Source organism: Ursus americanus, chromosome 9, assembly GCF_024610735.1.
Source record: "Ursus americanus isolate L20-20 chromosome 9, mUrsAme1.1.p, whole genome shotgun sequence".
NCBI lineage: Eukaryota > Metazoa > Chordata > Mammalia > Carnivora > Ursidae > Ursus > Ursus americanus.
Genome location: NC_142135.1, coordinates 11,195,155 through 11,219,805, shown reverse-complemented (window position 1 = coordinate 11,219,805; position 24,651 = coordinate 11,195,155). Strand labels below are relative to the sequence as shown.

At 44.3% G+C, this 24,651-nt stretch overlaps 1 protein-coding gene across 5 annotated transcripts in view; it reads right to left on the bottom strand.

Moving 5' to 3' along the window:
- The window catches only part of ASAP1 (ArfGAP with SH3 domain, ankyrin repeat and PH domain 1), a 341,646-nt gene that overhangs the window by 62,114 nt on the left and 254,881 nt on the right, over positions 1 to 24,651 (bottom strand). For all 5 annotated transcript variants that reach the window (XM_045812249.2, XM_087864619.1, XM_087864618.1 and 2 more), the window contains 4 exons: positions 22,897 to 22,972; positions 21,632 to 21,718; positions 16,031 to 16,131; positions 10,704 to 10,773 (listed from right to left, as the gene is read on the bottom strand). In XM_045812249.2, coding sequence (XP_045668205.1) covers positions 10,704 to 10,773; positions 16,031 to 16,131; positions 21,632 to 21,718; positions 22,897 to 22,972 — 334 coding nt within the window. The remainder of the gene's footprint in view (positions 1 to 10,703; positions 10,774 to 16,030; positions 16,132 to 21,631; positions 21,719 to 22,896; positions 22,973 to 24,651) is intronic.

The window sequence follows — 24,651 nt, the reverse complement described above, 5'->3', positions numbered from 1 at the left end:
CACTGAGCAGGGAGCCCAACGTGCCACTCGATCCCAGGACCCTGGGATCATGACCTGAGCTGAAGGCAGACTCTTAACTGCTTAACTGACTGACACCCAGGCCCCTGTGAAAATGCAGATATCTTACTGCGGTATAAAGAAATATCTTACTTTACTTTTGAGAGTATGTGCTACAATGTAAATAGAAAAAAAAAGTTTATCAGGGCTTCTGATAAGAAGTGGGGCTGATGTTATTGTTACTACAACTGACAAATATGGGGGACACTACGCCATTTACTAATTTCTGTAAGTGTCTCCTACTTGCCACATATAGAGTTTGGGCCAGGGTAAGAACTTTTATTATTTTTTTAATTTTTGTTAGTTTTTAAAGATTTTATTTATTTGAGAGAGAGAGAGCGAGTGGGGGAAGGGGCAGAGGGAGAGGGAGAACCTCGAGCACACTCCCCACTAAGCGCAGAGCCTGACTCAGGACTCCATGTCACAATCCTGAGATCACGAACTGGGCCGAAATCAAGTTGGCTGCTCAACCGACTAAGCCACCCAGGTGCCCCATGGGCTAGCACAAGAACTTTCCAGCAATTAGTTCCTATGTAGCCATAGTAACCACTGTAATCCATGCCTTGTTAACCAACCAGAGCTCACAAACCAAAAACCTTTTAAAATAATTTTATAAAATGCAGTAATTTGATGATAAAACATCTGAGTTATAGGCTATATTTTTTAAGAAAAGTATTCCCATTACCCGATTTTATCAAAAAAATGGACAGCGAGTAGCTGAGGCAAACATTTAGAACAGATTTCTACTGCCCTACATACAAATGGCTGGTAATTACAACGAGGGCAGTATCAGTGTCTTGACAATTACACAGAACTCGTAGCAGGTACTGTTCTAAGTGTTTTCACATATGTTTGTGTGTTTCATCTGCACAACCACCCTAAAGTAATTACCATGTACTATCACCCTCACTCGACAGATGGCGAAACTAAGGCACAAAAAGGTGAAGTAATTTTGCCTTAAGGTCACGGCTAGCAGAATGTTAGGTGAAGGTAAAACGTTTGTAAGGACTCTCTTATTTCTCATCCTGGGGAGGGTGGGGTGGAGAGTAACACGTAAACCAACTAATTTCTGACTGTAGGTCCTTTGTTTTATACCTTCCAATGTGCATTTAGTCCTTTTACCTTTTAAGAACCAGTGACATACACCGCAACCAAACAGGTACACTTTCTGAATCTGTGACGTATCACTCCACTCCCTTTTCTGCTGGAATTCCAATCACACTGGAAGCACACTGCATGACCCCAGAGGACTGCTGCGGGCTCAGCCCTCACAAGCTGCAAGATTGGTGCTTCGGATCGGTAACCTCTTTAACAAGTGAATTCAATTTCACTCCCTCTTCTTCATCTAAGAAACCAGATCCTTGGAGGAGTTCTCTCCAAGCTCCTCACAATACGAAGCAGATTTATTTGGCAGCTCCTCAAATCCTAGGCAGCATCAGCACTGTGAGGCCCTTGTGCCTCTGGAAGATTCGCCAGAAGGAATTGAGGGTCTGATGCTTGCTGGTCTTTGAAGCCACAATGAGAGACTGCCCTGAATACCTGGCTTTCAGGGGCGCCCGGGTGACTCTTCATTGTGCCTCAGGTCATGATCTCAGGATCATGAGACTGAGCCCCATCTTGGGCTGTGCACTGGGCACAGAGCCTGCCTGGGATTCTCTCTCTCCCTTTGCACTCTCCCCCCCCCCCCCCACTCCCTGTTCCTGTGCATGCTCTCTCCCCCCACGCCTCCAAAAGTAACTGGCTTTCACGGAGTTACACTTTGGGGAACCAAGGCTCCTGCCCATTTGTCTGGAGTAATGCAATATTTCATTAATTTACTAGGGCAGTTTATTCATACTATGAGGTACATGGTAGAATGCAAGAAAAATCCGTTATTTTGACCTGGCTTTGGGTCTAGGCCCAGCCATCCGCTAACAGCCATGAGCAAGTAGTTTCACCCTCCTGAGTTCAAGTCTTCTCATCACAAAGAAGGAAAATGCTGCCGCTTTGCTGTGAAAATGAACCAAGGCAAAGCAGGAGTGTCTGGTGCCCCACTTCCAAGTGGCAGGGAGTACAGGCTCTGGGATTCAACTTCTTGGGCTCAAATCTGGCTCTAGCACCTGGTGCTTAGGGGACTTCGGGACTCTTGTCCTTTAAACGGAGGTAATAGCAACTGCCTCGAGCGTCACAAAAATTAAGTGGGAAAACCTACATAAGGTACCTAGCATGTAGTACGTGCTGAATAAATGTTACTGTTTCTATGCTCACTAATGATTTCCGAAATATTACTTCCAATGGTGTCCACACAGCTGATACATAAACTTCTATTGGTATCAACTTCTCTCTAGAATAAAGCAGTGTTCCTTGTTAGAATGGAAGCACTTCTGGGAGAGCTACTTATTAAAATCACTCAGGTTCAAAGAGAACAGCAAATCCTGTCTGACAGGAGAGTTGCGCAGGGTGAACTGGGGGCTGTGGGCCATGGTTGGGGTGGGGGTGTGTGGGTGGGGAACACAGAGAGCCTGGGGAAATGTGAAGACACGGAGTGTGCAGATCGAGTGGGCGTGAGGGGACTCCAGGCCCACACAGAGCACCTGGAAGAGGGGGTCAGAGCTGCTTCCAGAAAGGCTTTCGAGTCAGGGCGGAGAATCGCTGGGTTCATTTAGCCAACTGCAGCCTCTTCCAAGTTCACTCAGATGCAAGCCATAGGAATTTGCATCTGAAATAAACTCTATAGGGTTGGTGTTATACGTCATCTTGGGATTCAAATACAGTAAAAATTCCTGTTCAATGTATTGGTTAGAAGCATTATAAATAACCTGTAAGACATAACCAGATAGATTTCTAACCATACATTTCATGGAACTTGGATTTGGGAAGTCGTCTAATAAACACCGATGTCTTTGGTTCTGCATTTGCAATGTGGCAGAAGCCCACAGAGATATTCTACAGGGACCCCCTGAATTTTGGAAATGGTGCTGCTTATTTTATATGCCCATATAGCATCATGTGCACTGGTTTCTTCTGCGAGGGACCATGACAATTAGGACTCAACACCAGTGCTGGTGGGACCCGAGGCTGCATTTTAAACTTAATTTATAGAAGTCAGCCCTGGTCTGTAAAGAATAGGGAAGGGGGTGAGGGTGCCCTGTCACAAGGGCAGGAGGGTGAGGAGCTGGCTGATCAGGTGAAGAAAATGGCACCGATGAAGCTGAGGGAGGAGACATAGAACTATCATCAGCCAAGTGGGGGAGACAGCCATTCAATAGAGAATTACAATAATAGTGCTTCAGGATGTTGTTACAGCTTTTCTTAATGGTTCTTGCTTAATTGGAACTTCTGCAATATCAACCATAAAGTAATTTTTAAGTTTCTCCTTGAATGCTCTTTTTTTTTTTTTTTTTTTAGCACCCAGAATATATAGATAGCAATAGCTTTCAAAGAATGTGTTATTTAAGCCTCCATACAGGGTAAGGAAAGTGATGCCATTTCCACCCACACTGGCTTCTCTTGGGTTCCAAGAACGTGCTTTCTTGGGCTCGGGAGTGGGGACTCTCCTCTTCCCTCCGCGGGCACTGCTCCTCCCAAGCTTTATCGCTATCTGCTCAGAAAAGCTCTCCTTGGCCACACGAAGGTAGCTGCCCCTTCATTTTCTACCCCAGCATCCTGCTCCCTACTCTTCAAGCACTCAGCCCTGGGTCACTCCAAGCTCCAAGACTGCGGGGCCGCTAATTCATCCCTGCTTCTCTAACACGCAGCCCAGGGGCTGCTTGGAATCAATGAGATGTTTAATGAGTAAATTATACATTTTACACCAGAAAAAATGGAGGCTCCAAAGGCTTATGTAATGCATCCAAGGTCCTACGGCTTGTTCAGGGGTTTGAGCCCAGGACTCGTGGGCTCCCAAGTTCGTCCTTTGACAATTCAGTGTTGTTTCCTATCTCTTGGAGAAAGGAAAATACTCTTTTGAGTGACAATGGGGACAAAGACGTGGAATCCAGCAGAGCCTCAGAATGCCATAAAGGCTGATCACAGAAACCTGTTAAACCCACAGCAAGGAAGGGGGCGCACCCCTGTGTGGGTTGCCTTTGCCTCCTGATGGACTTCCAGTGCACCTGCTGAACCCCTTGCAGCCGAATGTTATCTTCAGGGCTCCGGATTGGACTGAAAAACAATAGTTCTTAGGATATGTCTGTGGATTCAAAAAATCCCAAGACAGGGAGACAGACATCAAATTCTTGGCTTCAGTGAAATACCCCGGAGGTGCCAGAGGTGCTGTTAACCTCTGACGGGCGAAATGAAACTATGAGCACAGGTACCCGCACCTGGTTCATAAAGCACCTTGAGAAGGAAGGAAGTAGAGCAATGCCAAAAAATTCCAACACACCACGGTTTCAAATGGAGGCACACATCGGGGAAGATAATAGGAATAGTAATAATAGCTGACATTTTTTGAGCACTGATTCTGTCCCACATCCTGTCCTAGTTGCTTACCATCAACGAGATAGTTTAATCTTTACACCCACCTATGAATGAGGGACCATTAAGAGCCATATTTTATTTAAATGGGGAAAGCCTCATAGGGATTCGGTGCCACTTGGAATTCAAATCCAGGTAATCTGGCTCTGGGATCCGATGCTGCAACCCACCTCAGCTTCCCGAGACGGTGACTGTAACCACTGCGTTTATGAAACGCCCGGTATAGTCCGGGCTCCACAGAGCTTTCAATGCATCCGCTCCCTGAATTCTCAGGGAGAATTTTCTCAGATGAGTAAAGTTAGATGTCCTAACAAAGCCACACATGATAAACAGCCGGAAGGGCACTTAATTAGCAGGGCGCCTCGGAAGGCTGTCTGTGCTCCTGACGCCCCCCCCCCCACTTTTACGATGTTCAGTCTACCGAGTGCCCTCTAGAGAGGCTCTCCCTGGTCCAGTCCCGCTGGATGCTCAGCCCTTTGGAGTAAAACGCCAAACCTTTTTTAGTGGACATCTGTGTGATATTGTAGGAAAGTACTCTCAGTGTTGGCTGACTGAGAAAGTGACCATGAACTTAATGACTGTTAGGGTGTTAATCATAAGAGCATCTGCAAGCAATTGAAAAATTAAGATTTTAAAAAAGCAGCCTTCACATCAAAGACAAATTCAGGGATGCTTTGTAATCTCTTTCCTCCTTCTGGGAAACCCTTTCAGACTTCTCTACTCTAAGACCTTACAGTGATTCAGTGACATGATAAGGGGTTTCTTTCTCCAGAGAACTATTATTATTCAAGAAACTTTCAAAGACCTAACAACAAGCTGGCATCGGAGGAGAAGCCTATTCATGCACTAGAAAGAGCAGAGGCTTCAGGGTTTGAAAGCCGGTCCAGCTGTTTACAGACTGCATAACGCTAGGCATGGGATTTAATCTCCCTGACCCTTTGTTTGTTCTTCTAGACAAAGAAGTTTCACTCAAAAGTATTCATTGAACACAAACTGTATGTCAGGCAGTGTGCTAGGTCCTGGGAAATCCAAGGTAAGCAGTTTCCACTCCTCAGGATCTGCAGACTAGTGCAAAGTAAATACAGAGGCACCTGGCTTGTTGGGCTAGCTTGGCACATGGAGCGAAGGGCATGCTCTCAGTGATCTGTGAACGGTGGTCATTTTTCTCTTTTCAACCTGTTATCTGAACTGTAATGTGACACTGAGGTTAATAAATTCAGTAAGTAAGGGTTTTTGAGAAACAAAACTACTTTTGACATTAATTTTTCAGGATTACTATAATACAGTCATACTCCAACTATAATTCTTATATACTCTTTGATAATTTGTTTTAGATTTTTATTATATACTCTAATGCTTAAGGTAAAAAGGGCAAGCAAACAATTCTATAGAAATTTATTTATGATTGTTTAGTGGCTTGATATAAACTACTTTATCCTGAAGCTTTGAGGCTGGCTGAAATGTTTGCCAGAGCTTTCTTATTATTAATGTTTTGAAATTAAAACATTTTATACCTTGCTCAGAATACACTAGATGGACCATCAATGGAAGCCACTATCGATATTACCGTAATAGCGAATTCAGAGATTCTCACTGAATCTGATCCCCATAGTGATGTATTACTTTGAATAGTAATATATACACTGTCAGAAAAAAAATGTAGGTCTTTCAATAGACACATGAAAAGCAATGATTTTGCAGATGGAATCTTGTAGGGCTGGCTGCCCACCCTGCAGGTGTGCAGAGAAATGCATTTCTACATGAACAGTGAAAGCTGGGGAGATGACTGGCCCCCAGAGCAGATCACTCATGAACGGTCAATCCAACAGACCATGCCTCATCAATCTACATGCACGCTCGACCCTCTCCTGAGTCACTTTGATAGGTGACACCGACTGGGGCCCTTCAAGTGGGACAAATTCCCATGTGGTAAGGGGCCCCAAACAAAGGCCCTAAATTTTGTGAAAACAAAGGTTCTTTTGTCCACTTTTCCAAAGATGACTCAATCCCATGTTTTCCTAGGAAACTGCTGGCCTTGATTTTCAACTGGATTCTGAGTAATCAACAGTGTTTGTAAGGTCAGGAAAAGTAGCTATCGAGACCTTTCAGTGGGAGCAGGGATGGGACTCTAAGTGATGTAACGGGCAGCAAAAAAGTATGGCCCAAAGCCAGTGACAAGTGGGGAACAGAATAACACAAACCAGCGGGAGGGAATCTGAAGTTAGGTGGAGGAGCCCATTTACTCCCGGGGCTGCTTTGGGGGCAGGAGAGGTGGACCCACAATTCCCAATGTTTGTAGCAGGAGAGCCTGCCCACTGACAGATTTCAGTCTTGCCAGGATAGCCAATGAGGTCATGCTAACAGCCATGACTCCTATTAACTGGATGCCCACACGCAGCCCACTTTCTCATTTAATCCTATCATTTTTATGAGATAAATACTTTTCTCAAGGTCACCTAGTAAATGACAAAGGTGGGATTCAGGCTCAAATCGGACAGATGCCACAGTCCTTTCTCACCACCACTGAACAATGTAGCTGATGTGATCCTGGTTGTTGATCAGAGCCTTAATAAAGCACTGATAGAGTTGGCTAGGCCACAGCTAGGTGTATGGCAAGGAGAAAAAAAGGAGGGTGGAAGGGAACTTATTTTTTATTTTTAGCAATTGACTACCACTGACTCAACTCCATCTCCTCCATGATTTCCTCACACTGCACTGCCTCCCACCGCAGGTTCTTAAGAAAGGCAAGTGGATGGGACGTAACGAGGCCATAACTTGTCAAGACGCTTACTGAGGATGGTCATAGTCGGATGAATCTACGTGAAAAAGAGAGTAAAGAGAGGGAAGGTAGCTAATCTTTTGACTAAGAACTCCTGATCTACATCAAGCCGAATGGTCAGAAATTTTCACTGAAGTAGATTTAACCTGAAGAATATTCCCTGGGGGTGGAGGAGCTTCCCTGGGTCTTTTCTGGTTTTTGTCTCTGCTCACATACTAGATCCGACTCAGAGTCACACCACGTAGACCCGACTCAGCTAACGAAGTCAGACAACGAGACACGACTCTGGCTCAGGAAAGCTGTGACGAACAGGCACAGTCACAGCCAGGCGCCCGCTGACCTCGTGCTCCAGCTATAGCACACAGAGCTGCAGCGCCAACCCCTCCGCGACACCAGACACTCGAGGAGCGCCGTTCTAGCTGCTACAGGCTTTATGGACTGAAGACCACCCCGGGTAACTCTGGAACCTGCCCAGAGACAGGTCAACCCTGCAGTTCCCCCAAGAGTCAGGATACTGACTCAGGAAAGGCCATACTGGTTTTTATCATAGAAGTGCAGGGCTGTCTGTGCTGTCCTTACGAATGAATCACCTCCCAGGATTCACACCCTACTTCGGGCCATCAAAGAATTCTAGCCTGCATGTACAGGCACGTGCTCCTCCCCCACACGGGCTCCTCAGCACTCCTGGTTTAGGGCTAACTATGTGTGTGATGGCCCAAGCTGGGATCCCACGCTGGGGAGAAACGGGGGTTGCAGGTGAGGGGGAGTTAATGTTCTAGAGTGTGTGGGAGTGTGTAAGAGCAGAGTTCCAACCTATACCAGATTCCCAGCTGTGCCATTTATTAGCTGTGTAACCTTTAAGTGAACTTCTCTGAGCCCCAGTTCCCTCATCTGAAAAGTGGAGGTGACGTCGCCTATAACTTAAGTTGCTGTGAGGATTACAATGCGTTAAGGTGCTCGTGAATGCCCGTCACATGGTGAGCATTCAACAGTGTGAGCCACCATGATGGTGATGGTGATGGTGATGGTGGTGGTGATGACGATGGTGGTGGTGATGACGATGGTGGTGGTGGTGGTGATGACGGTGATGGTGGTAAGGGTGGTGGTGGTGGTGATGACGGTGATGGTGGTAAGGGTGGTGATGATGGTGAGGAGGCCTAGAAATAGAGACTGTTTCACGGTCTATCAAGTAGGAGCAACAGAAGCTACATAAAATAAGTTATGGTAATGTGCTCAGAACAATGAATGGCCCACGCATGGAGAATACTCAGTAAATGCTATCTATTCCTGTCCGTGTTTCTGATCTTGGATCATGTAGCTGGACTTCTTCTGATATAGCTCCCCAGGTATTTTAATCGCCAACATAATGAGCAGAGTAGGTCCTGCTTGGTCAGCAAACACTGACCATTAAGCACTCATGGAGGTTTTAAGACTGAAATCCCAGCATTCACCAGGTGTGACGTGGGCACATTACCTTACCTCTGTTAGTAACAGCATCTATCTGGTGGGTTGTGGCAACAATGACATATGGTAATACATGGAAAGCACAGAAAGAGCTCACTTAGTGGTAACTAACATTCTTGTGACCGTCAGAACTGTTTCATGAGGTAACTGTGCATGGAATTAAATATGAGCAGGTCAAAGTTATTTCATTTTCCACATATCTGTGATGCCTAGTCCGGCACCTGGAGTAGAGTGGAAGCTTCACAAAACATGCCTAAATAAATGAGTAATTGTTAGCCTCAGTGATAAATACTAACTGATCTAAGTCTGCTTGCAGGATTTCCAGTATCAACATGGGTGGCTTGTCACAACTGGCATGATAGTTACAAAATCTCAGTTGGGCTGAGGGAAGCCGAGGCCCTCTAAGGATCACCCTGAGGGTTCTGCAGCGGACAAGGGACAGAGAACATGTAATTGCTCAAGTGCCATAAAGGCCAATAATTGTTAAGATGCATGGACTCTTCCAGCAGGAAGGTCTTGGCCACAGGTGTGTACTACCGTGTGTGTGTGTGTGTGGGGGGGGGTGGACAAAAAGAAAGAAAGATGAACAGGACCTGGTAAATGCCCCCTGGAGAGCATCCGGTCTAATAGGATGCTGGAGTTCTGCAGGAAGAGAGGCAGAATGGAAGGAGTGTATGGGGTAAGGTCAAACCCAAGTTTGAATTTCCAATTCTGCCCACTAGCCAAGTCATTGTGCTTCTCTGTATTTTAGTTTCTTCATCTGCAAAATGAAGGTCAGATTACCACATGGGTTATAGAAGGGATTAAGTGAAATAAATTTTTTGAAGTGTCTGGCAGGAAGAAGTGCTTATTAAGTGGTACTTCTTGCTCAACAGAGGGAAATCTAATCTCAACTGTGAATCATGAAAACCTGCCAATGTAATAAATGCTCATCCTTCACTTTTACCATTCTGTTAGTAATTAACTGCTTATCATAAGCTCAAAGACATCACTTGGCACAGGATACTGAAATTTACCCAAGCTTCTCTCCAAGCTGGGATTGCAGGGTTTAACTGCATGCCCCTTTCTAAAGACTCTTCCTACACTGAGCTGTTTCCAGTTCCGCTTGATACATTTTCCATTCTCATCTTTGCATCTTTAAGAATAAAAAGTAATTTCTTGTTAGTGTTAGAAGGGCAAAATTGTAATTATTTTATGGTGCACGTCCTTGACTACCACCAAGACTGAACCTTTTCTGACAGTATACAAATTCTGCCAATATAGGACTTTAAGTTGAAAATCGGTGATTCAAAACATAAAAACTGTAGCTAGACTGTCAGTAGCAACTCTAAGTATGCAAGATGTATATGCATATATAACTGACAATAATCTGAAGAGAAAACAAAATATAAGTGTTAGTAGCTTACTCTGCTTTCCAGTGAAAGCCTTTATTCCTAAAGAAAGGGGAGTCACAATTGAGGAAATTTTATTATCTCACTGTTTTATTTATATACATTTTAACTCTTTACCATAAGGATGGATTTTCTGAGTGATTTAAATAGTAACACGCAAAAAACACTGATGCTGTCACATAGTATTTCATTTCCTAATTACTATTTCATGCAAAGAACACCCTCTGTCATCTTTATAATCAGAAAACTAGGTTTCTCAGAACCACCAAGAGTATTTCCAAAAAGGTAAGATTAGGAAATAAAAGAATCCCTGATTTGGTTTGAGAGAACAAACATGAGATGTTCCGGAGGGGCAAGAGAACAAGAGGGGAACACCGCAGGAGAGGAGACCAACTCCTTCTGTAAAGGAGTATCCCACACTATCTGACCCAAATCCACACAGTACGCATGCCTGGGGGAAATTCCAGTGCTGGTTACATCACGTTTTGGCTTTCTAGTCCACGTGGCCAAAAGGCCTACCAGGCGCACCATGGTAAACGAGCAGACACACTTACCGTGGCGTGTGAGATGGTCAGAATCCCATTCTTGACGGCGCACTTCCTCCTCTGCCACACTTTCCGGAGCCTGCAGAGCAAGTCAAACACAACCCGATTTAGTAGCTGGTTCATTCTGTGACGTGCAACCATATCGTGCTATGTATGACAATCATTATAAAACAGTAACAACAGAACAACCGCAAACCAAAAAAACCACAAAACCAGAACATTTTATTTTATGATCCCAGGCGGAAGGTAGTTCAGAATAGCAGGCATATCCAAGGATGCTCACTACAGCTCTGTTTTTGATAGTGAAGCGGGAAACAACAGAAGTCTAATAGCAGGAGAATGAATACATGCATTATAGTGACATTCATACCATAGACTATTATGTAGGAGTTTAAAAGAATCAAGTAACTATGTATGTGCTGACATATACTTCTAAAGCATACTGCTGATTGAAAAAAGCAAGATATTTTAAAATAATTCAGGTATAAAAAACTCAAACTCAAAGGATAGGGGCGCCTGGGTGGCACAGCGGTTAAGCGTCTGCCTTCGGCTCAGGGCGTGATCCCGGTGTTATGGGATTGAGCCCCACATCAGGCTCCTCCGCTATGAGCTTGCTTCTTTCTCTCCCACTCCCCCTGCTTGTGTTCCCTCTCTCGCTGGCTGTCTCTATCTCTGTCAAATAAATAAATAAAATCTTTAAAAAAAAAAAACTCAAAGGATAAAACAGTGCTCTAAACTTTCTATGGAGATATAAATATAGGTACAAACATATAGAAGAGGGTCTGGAAACAAGCACAGTACACTGACAAAAGTACTCTTCTCTGGGAAGGAGGCCCAGACCGGTGGCAGGGGTGGTGCTGAAGATTCTTTAACCGTATCTGTGAATCTTCTATAAGAAGGCTGTACTAATCTATTGCTTCTGTAATTAACTCTAAAGAAATTAAGAAAGTAACTCAAGACGTCTGCCAGGCAAGAAGGGGTGGGGGTGGGGCTGCCTCAGGATATAGAGAACGGAGCTCAGGGTCATGGATCAACATGTTTGGTAACTTGTACACCTCTCCTTTGGGAAGGCTGACGCTTCTCGGAAAAAGCCAAAGAGAACTCATTTCTACTTGGGAGGTCTTTTGGTGATGCTGTAGGTACAGGTGAGCCTCTGTGTGGTGGATCTGCACATGTGCGGGCAGGTACAAATGTACTAGTTAAGAGCACTTCAATGGAGAAACAGACACGTACAGGGAACAGTGATTCTCTGGCCTACGAGAAGGCTTCTCGGGTACCTAGTTGTCATGGAAACAGACAACATCAGAGGAGGGGGGCTGCAGCTTCTCTTGGGCATTTGAAATACTATCATCATGTGTCTCCTTTCCCCGCTTAAGTGGGTCCTGTAAGAAACCTGCCACAATATGAATTAAAAACCAACTCTGAACACAGATAATGTTGTCTCCTTGTGTACGTATCTACTAGCAGCACAGTGTATTCCAAAGCATGCTTCACAGTGGGAAATCAGACTCTGATACCACCTGAGCAAAGGTCAACTGAACACACCACGCTCAAAATGCTAGTATCTTCAGGAGCTGATGCAGAACTACCAGTTGATGAAACACCCTCACATTACAGCTACATCACTGACTAGGGAAATGGCTGAGGAGAGAGGACACTGTCCCATGATCGCACCTGCATTTGGTTAATGTAACCAGTGCTACGGTAGTTTTGCATCCCCTCTTAGCCTCATAAAAGCCTGCTGACACAGGTGAGCCATCCCCTGTACACATGAAGCCCAAACAGGTGACATCTTTCTCTACTGACAGTTTTAAGATAGCCACCAACCAACCACAAATCAGTCAACCTTTAGGAAATTGTCCCGACTCAGTTTATTCATTTTATTTAGTGAAATCGTTAGTCATTTGTTGTTGGTGGTTTTTTTTTTTTTGGTCATTAGTTTTTTTTCACATGTGTATTAAGGAAACACAAAACCAAACACAAAACTGTATTCTTTTGTATTAGTAATAGAGCCAAGGAAGGTAACACAAAAGCATTAACCTTCTGGTGAATAGAAATTGCTCACGTGGTGCCCCCAGGTAACCAGACAAAAGGGAGCAGAATCAAGTCCATCCCTTGTACAGCCCCATCTCTGTGAGTGTTCTGAGAGCTTTTGTTCCTGAGATGTCTATGGCACGGCCTGAACACCTGTACTTTCCCCTCTCTGTACTGAGGGCTTTAAGAATGCTTGCCTGAAAAGCTCCTGAATGGACATACCGAGGACTTTTACCAACTATTCAGACAGTGCCAGAGACAACACCACTTACACCATCCCCGGGCCTCAGAATGCCAGAGAAGGAACTGTCTATTAGAAGGTGGTCTGGGGGAGCTAAACAAGTATCAGCTCTGATGCTCGGTCACTTGGGCTTCGATCCCAGCACCAGCACCCACTGGCCACGGGACTTTGTTCATGGTACTGACCTTCTGGAGTCTTGCCTGCCTAATCGGCATCGTGAAGACAATGATGCCTATCCTCTAGGGCTATTTTGAGAAAATATATGTAAAACCATTACTCCTTTGCCTCTCAATGAATGCCTTTGCGTTATAAAGCTTTCAAATTACTTAAACAAAATCTGAAGTGTTTTTCAAATTGTGTAACAATCCTTCACGTAACAAAGAGTATTCCAGAACTAGGATAGGAAATTACTAAAGCAAATGATCCTTAGGAGAAAGTCATATGACACATCAGCAGTCATGGTTAGCAAGTGAATCTGTCTTCATGTAAAAACATTGCAATTCTTTCCTCTTCCACGGACGGCAATGACAGGCCAGTCTGGGTTATCATTATTCACTCTCTAGAGCCTGTGCAATTATGGGAGGCTGGACCCCTGGACTTCCAGCCTCGTTTGCAACAGTGCTTTCCTTATCTCTTCCCAACAGACCACAGGCAAGGTGAGGGTGAGCCCACCTCTCACGTACCTTTTACCTTCCGGCATCCAGCAGACTGCCTGACACTACGGGGCTTAATAAATGTATGTGGAATGAGTGCATGCACGAAGAATAGACCAGAAGAAGGGAGTCAGGTGTGTGAGTGTATGCCAGCTGATGCCTTGTGTATCCCAAGGGCAATCAACAGCAGCGATGCCCCCTTTGAAATATAAAGGGGAGATACCCCAGCATTAAGTCCTAAGATGCAGGAAGAATTTGGGCTTTCTTATTGGCTGTAGGATCTTAGCCAAATTACTTAATCTCTCTGGATAAGTTGCCTTATCTACAGAAGGTGTCAAATGAGAGGAATGAGGTCCCTGGCAGTGCCCAGCAGGCACACAGCATGTGCTCACAAGGTGACGCTTTCCCTGAACATTTTAGGGTTTGAACCAAACAATACCTACGCAAAGACTCTGTTGACTTTTGAACAGTTAGATATTAACCACTTCATTTAGAAACAGTCAATTCTAATGTCAAGAAGATCCTTGTGCCTTTAGGCAAGCAGTGTTAAAACTGCAGGATTAATAATTTATGTCCACTAGATACCACGCCCTTGGGGCTACAATCTGGTCACTGTATCTGTTAAGAAGAGCCCAGTTTAAAACTGTGATTTGGGTAACTGGTGTATCTTTTCTTCTTTTACTTTTTGCAAGACTTAATGGTCAACATTCACTGACTTTCTACAAAGAGCCAAGTGCTGTGCTCTGTGCTGGGATGCTGTTCTTTCTCTATGCCCATATCTACAAATCCTGGCGGCCCATTGTCTAGACTCTGAGCCCTTCTTCCCCCTCTACAGCTGTTCCCTTGATCCCTGTTCACGTCTGACCTAGCCTCCCACTTCTAGCCTTACATCTTACACAGCCGTTCTCAGCCTGGCAGCTAGAGAGCCTTTCGAATGAGTCCAATTATGGCACTCCTCTGCTTAAAAGCCTCCAATGACTCCCATCTCCACTCAGCGGCTTCCAAAGCTCCCCTTTTACCTTGTCTCCTATGACCCCCAGCTCCTCACTCTGTCTTAGCTATGCCTAGCTCCTGTGTACATCACAACGGGAAGCATGTTCCTGGCCATCTCTACAGAGATCTGAAGGACAATCCCATCAGATCTCTGTAGAGATGATCCTCTCACTTCCTGCAAGTCTTTGCTCAAACATCTCCTCACCGAAGTCTTCCTTGACCACCCTCCATAACTGCAAGGATCACTCCTACACGCCCCAAGTCCCTTGCTCTGCTTTATCCTCTTCCATAGCACCTGTTACCTTCTGATCTCCCACATAGGTCCTTCTTTATTGTATGTCTCCCAACTTAGAATGTAAGCCCTATGAGGCTGAGGACTTCCTTATCTTTCGTGTTCGATGCTGTATTCCCAAGTGTCTCTAACAGTGCTGGACATACACTAGAAATTAAAGACATCCATTGGACGCATAAGTAGAATGATAAGCAAAACTGACAGAGATCAGAAATTTAGGGCTGTAATTTATAGAAGTAATGGTTGCAATTTTAACAAATAAAAAAAGTCTATGTCTTAGATAAAGTCAAGGGGTGCATATCTACAAGGAATCAGAAAACAAGAAGCTTTCTGTTGAAAAGAAGGGCAGTACAGTAAAGCGAGTAATCAGGAGTCTACTTATGTACTTATTGTGAAGCAGAATCACTACTGGAGCAATGGAAATAAGCTGGTGTGGCAGCACCAGGGGAGCAGATGGCACAAGACGAGGCTGGAGACAGAGGCAGGGCTGAGACCCCGTGTGCACTGCAAGCCGGGGAATGACTTGATGTGCTTTATGTTTTCTAAGGCTAGTCTGAGTGCTGCGTAGAGATGCAACGGAGAAGGGGAGGGACACAGAGTGGTCAGTTAGCAGGCTACTCAAATATTCCAGGAGAGACAGCAGTGGCTCCTCCGAGGGCAGGGCAGCAGAGATGGCAAGAAATGCGTCATGCCCTGTTAGAAATGGAAGAGTTCGTCGTGACAGTGGCTGTGATGTAAGAGGAAGGAGAGGACTCGGGGTTGACTCCCAAGGTTAGGTGGGCACCCCAGCAGAGAAAAGGGCGGATGAATCAAAGCAGAGAGGTGGGCCAGCATGAAGTCCGCAAGCTACTTGCTTGCTTCACGTTCCACTCAGCACCTGCCTTCCTAAAATGGCATGCTACAAGTCCTCGGTGCCTTTTAGGGACCACAGGACGGTGACTACTTCCTGGAAAGACAGCAGGTTAAATCAGCTGAGGGAAACCAGTGGGCTCAAGGTCGGAAGCTAGTGCATTAGAAAATTCTGAAGTGTGCTTTCCTGGCCGGTAGGTGGGAAAAGCTCCCAGGCTGATAACACACAGGAAGTGCTAAACATGCGGGGACAGCGGGCGGGCCTTACACATACCCATCACTCTTCTTCAGCAGGTAGCCCTTCTTCTCACTGCCGTACTCCTTATTGCCCTGCAGCTGATGCATGCTGTATCCTCCTTGCCGGCTCTGGGAATCCTAGAAAGGAGAAGCCACAGATCAGACCGGTGCTGGACACACTTCTGGAGTCCTTGCCTCTATTCTGCAATTGAGCCTCTCTCCACAAGGCTGGGGCGAAGAGAATTATGGAACTTTAAGAGCCATCAGGTCCTTGCCTGTATTTCAGAGGAAACTGGGCAGGGAAACAATCGCCGGAGACATAGGCAAGTCTGAGGCTGGGGCCTGGTACAGAACTCCTGTTTCTAGCTGGAAACCCCAGCTCTGCTTCCAATACACTGCGGTGACAGCATCGTGGGACTGAACCAGGTGACACGGGAAGGCAGGAAAAACCCAAGTGTCTCACAAACGAAGTGCATGCAACCCGAAGGACTTCTTCCCTTAGGTACACCTTTTCTCCCGCCACATATTTTCCTAAAATACCCACAGTAAAAAGTATACCTTCTCAGTGAGGTACTGGGAATTATCAGAAATTCTTGGTTTGTAACCAACAGGGGCTCCGCAAAATAAGCTGTTAAGCATGCTTTTAATTAAAAAAGATGATTCTTTGGCTACGAAAAGTGTATGATGTGGCAAAAGGGTGACCAGGACCCACAGAACAAAACAGAAGCAAACCAGCCTGAGTTAACTTTCACACTCTGCTGATACTTCCCCGTCGTTTCTAAAGACTGCATGACCAGATACAGCCATCACACTTTGAAAATGAACGAAATAAACCAACACAGTGAACTGGAGAATGAGAACATGGGGTTTCGACACAGAAGTAGGACAATACATTCTCACAGAAAGTGTTGACTTACTCTCCTAGACTTCGATCAGGAAGGGCAAAAGCAACAGAGAAAAAAGGCAGAACATTTGAAAACATAGTTAATTTCATTGATAGTCATTGCTCATGATTTAAGCACTTCTTATAACATACAGAGAAAACACCACTGTAAAGATAATTAACACCAGAACACACGCCACCTTCAGAATCACATAAACTTCAGGGGACGGGACAATAAAACATCTTTGTATTTGTCAAGTTTTATTTGTCAAGGGTATTTAAGTGAAACCAGAAGAAAACCTGCATGGAAGAATATGAGGTACACATTTCAAGACAAAAATGGGTGACAAACTTCAAAGCGTGTGTTTAGGGAATCAACACCTCGCTGAAACCTAAATTACTTTAGAAAATCTAAAAAGAACCAAAAGTGGTAGGAGGATTCTTTTTTAGTTTTCCAGGCAAAAAGAACATAACAAAAATACCCAGTTTAGAAGCAATACTTGCAATGTGATGGTGGAGAACTAGAAGTAAACTTAGCCACTGGTTATGTACTGACGGCCTGTGGACGAGATCTCTTTAAGGTCAGGATGGTCTCTCCGTGGCACTGAGGATCCTTCTGGACCAGACGGCGTGCGCTCAGGGCATGCAAATGAATGTTACCGACAGTGGAAGGAAGAGCTCTAGGACAGCAGCCTTGTGAGGCTCTTCCACATGAGAGGAGCTCTGCGTTCAAAACCATGTCCTGAACACCCAAACGGCAGGTACCGGGCAGGCACTGAGGACATGGCCCCTGTCCCTGAGGTGGGTGCTTACACGCTGACCATGCATCCTTCGCCCTTGTGAAGGTAACAGAGAGCTGAATGCTTGCTCTGCCAGGCAAGGAGACTCACCCTGAAGAGCTTACAGACTCTAGTCATTTCCTCAACCTGAGTCATTTGTCTGTAACTGGCCAGACTCCCTCCAGCTGAAACAGCTAGTGACACCATTTCAATCACCTGGGGAGGGGTGGGGGGTGTGGCGGGGTTTAGGAGTCTCTTTAGAAATTCTTCTACATATTTACTTTTAATAATCAGGGCTCACAGCCTTGCACTCATAGTAACTGGAACCCCAAGTCCTCCCTCATAGGCGCTTTTAGGCTTTCTGGATGGAGATGTGACTGCAGGACCGTACTCTGGATCAGACGGGCGAGGGAGGCAGCCTTCCTCCACCAGCGCCGCCATGACAGACGCCAACAACAGCAGTGACACATGTGGTTCTCCTGAAGGGGGCAGCACTGTGTCCATAATACTAATAAAGCACAATAAGGATGGAAAATTAGGTCGGGTGGTGGAGAGCTGAGGCATGGGATGAAACAAGAGGCCGGGAACAATGAAATCCACGGAGCTTTCTGCTTCCACCCAATGACATCACGTGAAAACCACTCAACTCTGGATCTGGAGTCAGGGATCGCTGCCATATCTATACCTCCCCAGAACATTAAAAACAAGATCTGAAATCTCCCTGGATAAAAATTCTTATTAAAAGAATAACTCTGTTCCTTGGAATGCTTTCCATTGAACGAAACTGCTCTTCATCTGCCTATGTAATTTCTAGGTTGGTCTGAATGCTTTAAAACTATGCATCTCTAACAGCCTGTTTGCTAATCCTTTAAATAAAACCTAAGTTTAAAAAATAAGGGTACCTATCTTTTGTAAAGCAAGGATTTGGATGTTAATAACTTATGAAAAATACCACAGTCTGTGAATTTGCCTCTAAGACATTCCTTACATATAGTTATCACTAGCCTAAGTAAACTTTAAATTCTGAATAACAACCTGAGTGGATCTTGCTTTACATTAGGCAAATATGCTTTTAAAGGTGAATAAAGTGGCTGATTTCCAGGCTATGACCTCAGAAGCCTACTCCATTAAGCTGAGCAGGAAGGAAGCAGCATGTTTCAGAAATACAGCATCAACAACCCTACATCAACTACTGATGAGTTCTATGGCTTGAAAGTAGTCCTACAAACAATTACTTCTGCACTTGGAGAAATGATGGGTATTTAGCTTGCTTTGCAGGGAGCTCTAGATAAACGAAAAGAGGGTTTTCTTTTTGGAAAAATAAATCATGGAGAATTAACACTAACAATAATTAGCAAAACAAAACACGACGGAAGGAATGAAATAGGTTCTGAATCCTTTGATAGCATAATAAAAATTAAACATGTATTCAGGAAAGAGAAATGCAAGTAAATTCATTCAGACAAAAATATAAAACTAAACTTACACAATGAACTTAAAATAAAACCTTGGAGAAACTCCATAATGCGAGCCAAGAAATGTAAACTGTAGAATGAAACTATGGTGTCATTTTTTTAGTTCAATTCCTTATTCTCTATTAGCGGTATGGACAAATCACCTTACTTTCTTCTTACAAAACCGTACTAACGTATAAAATGCATCACTAAGGAGTAAAATATCAAATCTTTTTAAACTGCATGCAATTACTCATTGATTTAATGGGGTTACAAATGTTTGTGGTAGCCAACCTAAAACTAACCTCTATTATAGAAGCTGCAAATCTCTCATGTAAGAGATACATGAAGTGGGCAAAGGATTCCTTTTGTTTACTAAATATTTACTGAGTAGCTTTTGGGTGCCAGACAGTGTGTCAGATACTGCAGAGAGAGAGATGAGCAAAACAGAATGTGTCAAACACCTTGCAAACTACATTATGACGGGCTACTAAGACAGACTCAAACAGAACACTGGAATTTTGGGAAAGATTTATGGGTATCATTGTTTAAAATATTTTCAGCTCTAAAGATACTTATGTAGCAAACGGTTCTCTTGGGAAGTCAGGTTATTATAAAAGCTTAAGATCATTAGTTTCGTAGAACATCTGCCAGAAGTCAATGAAGAATTCTGACAAGAAAACACAAGTCCACCAAAAATCTGGGGATCTTACTGAGAGCTCAAATTCTTGGAGCTTCCTTTAAAAGAGTCAAGTTAGAACGTGGTGGGGGTAAAGAGGTTAAAGAACTTGCTGGGTGCTTTTAATTTCTCAGGTCATTTATCACAGTAGTTTACACTCTCCTCGAATAGTAGTGCTATGGTAAGAACTCTCTGGTGGACAGTCTCCTTTCTTATTTGAGTCATTAGAGATCATTACCTACTAGCCTTAGTTTGCAATGAGAGATAATAAACAGCATGGGAATGGAATAAGCGTGCTGTGAAAGATCAATTTTACTTGTAAAATACTCTGGACATGGAGCTAATGAACACATACCATTTACTAGTTTGGGGTGGTTTTAAATCAAATAATGTGCATTTTATCGTGTACGCAATCCTTTGGCTTAGTTGCAACTTTGTTCTTTAGCTACTGGGAGCAGATTACATCAGTCTCTATGCAAAACAAAAAGGGAGTGCTTTGTTTTTTCCCCTAAGAAAGCTTCCATATACAGGAAGGAGGTAATACTGTGCAACAAAGCAAAGGTAGGAAGTGGTTAAGTATGTTTAAGTACAAAACCTTGCAATTTTCTGCCTAAACAGCAATCTACTTCTTACCCTCCTCCATTTGGGTCCTTCTATTGCTCTTACATGGAGAAATCCTTCTAGGGGACCACCTCTCCTAGGATTTGTATGCCAGTAATAAACACCTTCAAAAGAGGCCTCCAAACACAGGTGCAGATGTTGGCTGAGGCCCTGGACAATACGGGTCCACACCCTCCTGGCCTCTGACGCCTACTTCCAGTCTGCAGGTGCCCAGGGTGAAAGGCGTGTAGAATTCTCCTGCTCACTTCTTAGGAAAGAGAACCCGGTTGCTTTAAAGGGTGAGGGTTGCTGGTGCGGGGCTTCCGCGTTTGAGGAGGGCTGCCTTGTTTTTGTGTTGGACTCATTAACCCTTTCAGAAATTTTCGGAATGTACAGTCATTTGCCATTGTGACGTGGTATCATGAGGAAATGACAATATAAAAAATGCTCTGTTATGTGGTTATTGAATATTGCATTGAGATACTGCACTTAAATTTAATGCACCATAATTTCCAAATATAAACAGGCACACTTTAACCCTCCCCTATGTAACACACAGTGCTCATTGTTTAGTTTACCCTTGGCATGAAGTCCATACCCTGTTGTGTATATCCAAGGTCATCTATAACTAGGCCTGAGTTTCCACCTCAGAAAGCCCATCCCTCAATCTTCCGCGCTCTTGGCCCCCACACTGCTGGGCGCAACTGCTGACAGCGCCAGGCAGATTCCATCTCGGAGTCCTCTCAGCGTCCCCCCTCTGCAGGCGTGCCCCTTCCCAGCAGATCTCTTACGGCACCAATACCACTTAGGGTAGGACTGCTGGTTTGTATGGCTGGCCTGCTCTCTACTAGATGATTCTAGAAGATTCTGCATCGGCCCTCCTCTGGCTGCCCAGAAAGACAGAGATGGCCTAAAGAGGACATGGGTGTGCCCTTCACCCTGAGAGGACACAGCACTTCTGAAGTGCATGTCTTCAAAGCCGGAATGGCAAACCTAGGGTCCTGGAATCGGAGCTTGGGCGTTAGGAAATCTTTTGTACAAGGAAGGCAAGGGAAATAAAGCACAGTTGCTACACGGGGAGATGCACTAGGTATACGTTTGTATCTTCTATCTCGTCTGTCCCCACAACCACGGTGGCAGGAAGCTGGTGACACACCTATTTTGCAGATCAGAAAACACAAAGGCAACATCCCAGGCCGCCTCAATTTTACTGGTAGCCCTGATGGAAACAGAGATCACCTACTTCTTTCTGATCAAGTTGAAGAGAGGATTTTATTAAGTCTCGGAGTGCGGTTAGCTGTTTCTTTTCTTCATCCTGGGTCTGTTTTATCTGTGATGGAAAAACATGACTTTCATCACGTATCTTTTATACATTTATGAGCAGAGTTTAATTCATCCAAATATATCAGTCATCAAACAGTTCAATTATATAGTTGATTTCCTTATTAAAGTCCTTTACATGGTCTCATTTTTTTAATATGAAAGGCAGAATTTTCTCATCTTATGAAAGTACCATAAGTTTTGAAATTAGTGAGTTAACACAACATGCCTTCTTATTAAATAATACATCTAGGCAAGACAATTAACTCTGAAGGACCATTTTAAACAAAGTTAAGAAATAACAATAGGTCACTTGCTTCTGGTTTTTCAAAGGGCGGTAGCAGGAATCCTATGATGTGATTAAATGGGCCAGAAGAAAATGTGAAAGAGGACCAGAACCCAATGGGCTAAGGTATACATGAATGTTTACACAGTGGCACCCAAGAGTAAGGCACTGGTGCTGCTTTTTTAATCAGCTGAAATTTATTACAACCCGAATCATGCTAACTATTAAAAGACAATGGCGGGGGGTGGGGGGGGTGCCTGGGTGGGTCAGTCAGATAGGTGTCTGTCTTCAGCTCAGGTCATGATCCCAGGGTTCTGGGATGGAGTCCTGCATCGGGCTCCCTGCTCAGCGAGGAGCCTGCTTCTCCCTCTCCCTCTGCCCCTCACCCCCAGTAGTGCTCTCTCTCTCAAATAAATAAAATCTTAAAAAAAACAAAAAAGATAACGGGAAAAAGTACACAGTTATGTGTTTTTAAAGTTACGTAAGTAAAGTCTAGATATCTGACAAAAGAGAGAAAATATAGAACAAGCAAACCAAACCAAAAGAAAAAATCATAAACATGCCTACTCTGAGACAGTCTTAAGTTATATCCTTCAAGGTCAAACATTCTTTCTACAAGTGCTGACTGCAGGGCACTCACAGATGATGCTAATGGACTGTGGATGGACAGCCATCCAGAACGGATGGTTACACACCCATTCATCCTATGCCCCCAAAACATACTCTAGGATATTGGACCATCAAGGCCTTCTGAGCTAAAGTGAAGGCATACCTGCACTGGGTTTATACTGACAGATCACTTACCCTGCTTTTCTTTAAAGCTCTTCTAATCCAGATTTCAAATTTACTGATATTTATCTACAAAAGCCACTTAAAATGCATGCATTTTATAAAATACTTACATTATATAAGTCAGCAGCCAGCTTTTCGATGTACTGTTTCAATTTATCAGCCGTTTTCAAGCCATCTTGAAAGAAACTATGATGGAGAACATCAGAGATTTACCAGAAGTATGAAAAAGAAATGAACCCTAATTACCTGTAAAATCTGAAAATACTAATATATATATTTACTCTCCACCCACATAGCTACACAAAACACTTATAAACGAATTTCAGTATTTTATGAATATACACCAACAAACAGATTACGGGCACCATCTGACACGTGCCAGCAGCTGTCACGTAGACACTGCAAATTACAGCTGCAGTCCCAACACAGCAATTTCATGTGCACACCCGTCTATTCATAGAAACAGTCCTCCTGGTTGTGCTGTATTTGAATTTGAAAGAGAGAGACACACGTCATAACTGGGGGAATATCATGAAGATGAATTAGATGCTCTAAGGAGAGAGGAGACTTTTCTAGAAACAAAGGCTGCAGGAAAGTTAGCCATGTTTCAGGTCCCCAAAGAACCCCGGGCACACGCTTGAGACACAGGAAGTCGGATCGATGGTATCCTGCCGTGTGCACGGCCAGACTGCGCCATTTCACCCTGAGCGAGAACCAGCACCGACAGGCACCGAGCATGCAGCAGAAGCTAAACATGCTTGCATCGTATGCGAGTTATGTCACTCACTCCCCGCAACAACCCGAATGAGTTCCCAAGCACTTCAATCTCATCGCCTTTTCAGAGGATAAACTGAGGCACAGGGTGAGTATACCACTTGCTCACACAGCTAGGAAGTGGCAAGACTGGGATTCGGACACCCCTGCTCATGACGACCAAGTGAAGAGATCTTCTGTCTGACCCCTCTGCCCAGGAGTCCCACTCATTTCAGCGTCTGTAATGTTCTCTATCCTCCTGGAGGCTTCTCTACCCTGCCCCACATCTGCTGCTGTTTCCCCACCAAAGAATGAGGTCCTTGAGGATAAGGACTGTCTCATCTCGGGATCGCAGTGGGGCCAGCGCCAAACAGATGCTCAGTGAGTGACAAGAATGCAGCACTATCAAGAAGTTTTAGGGCACATCCTAGGATCCATATCTATATATATATAATTAGCTCAACATGGACAATCAACAGTAACAATACATCCTTATCAGAACTGGCCCACCCAAGAGTGAGTACTAAAATCCCACATGTTTGAGAATTTTTTCAGGTTGACATCTTCAGCTGAGAAGCCTTACTAAAATAAGGAAGAGAAATACTATCTTCAGAGAGTCTTTCAGCAGAGGAATGGGAGAAAGGAGGACTTTTTGGTTAACCATTTAACTTGAGAGCTACATTTAAACTCTTCTAACGTTCGGCTGTTAACCACTGCCCATCGGGATGAAAGTTAAACTTCTCAGTACGGAACTGAATACAACGCATGTTCTGGCCCCTGAACGGCTTTCTGGTTTTATCTCCTACCATCTTCTTTGAAAAACTCTGGACTCCAGCCATGCTACCTTTTTTTCAGTTCTCCCTGGCCTTTGTATCTGCTGTTCCCTCTTGCTGAAATGCCTTTCCCCACTATGCTTCGACTGAGGAGGCAGAAGTATGGCTACAAAGTCAATCACAGCAAAACCACTTCTAATCTCTGATACTAAAATAATTTCTGGAGAAAGGGTCTGAAGTGTAAGGGGGATGCTATCAGGACTCCTTACAACGGAAAGTGGGCTTTAGGGTCAGAGGATTATGGCTTAGAATCTGTGCTCAAGGATTTACTAGCAGTGG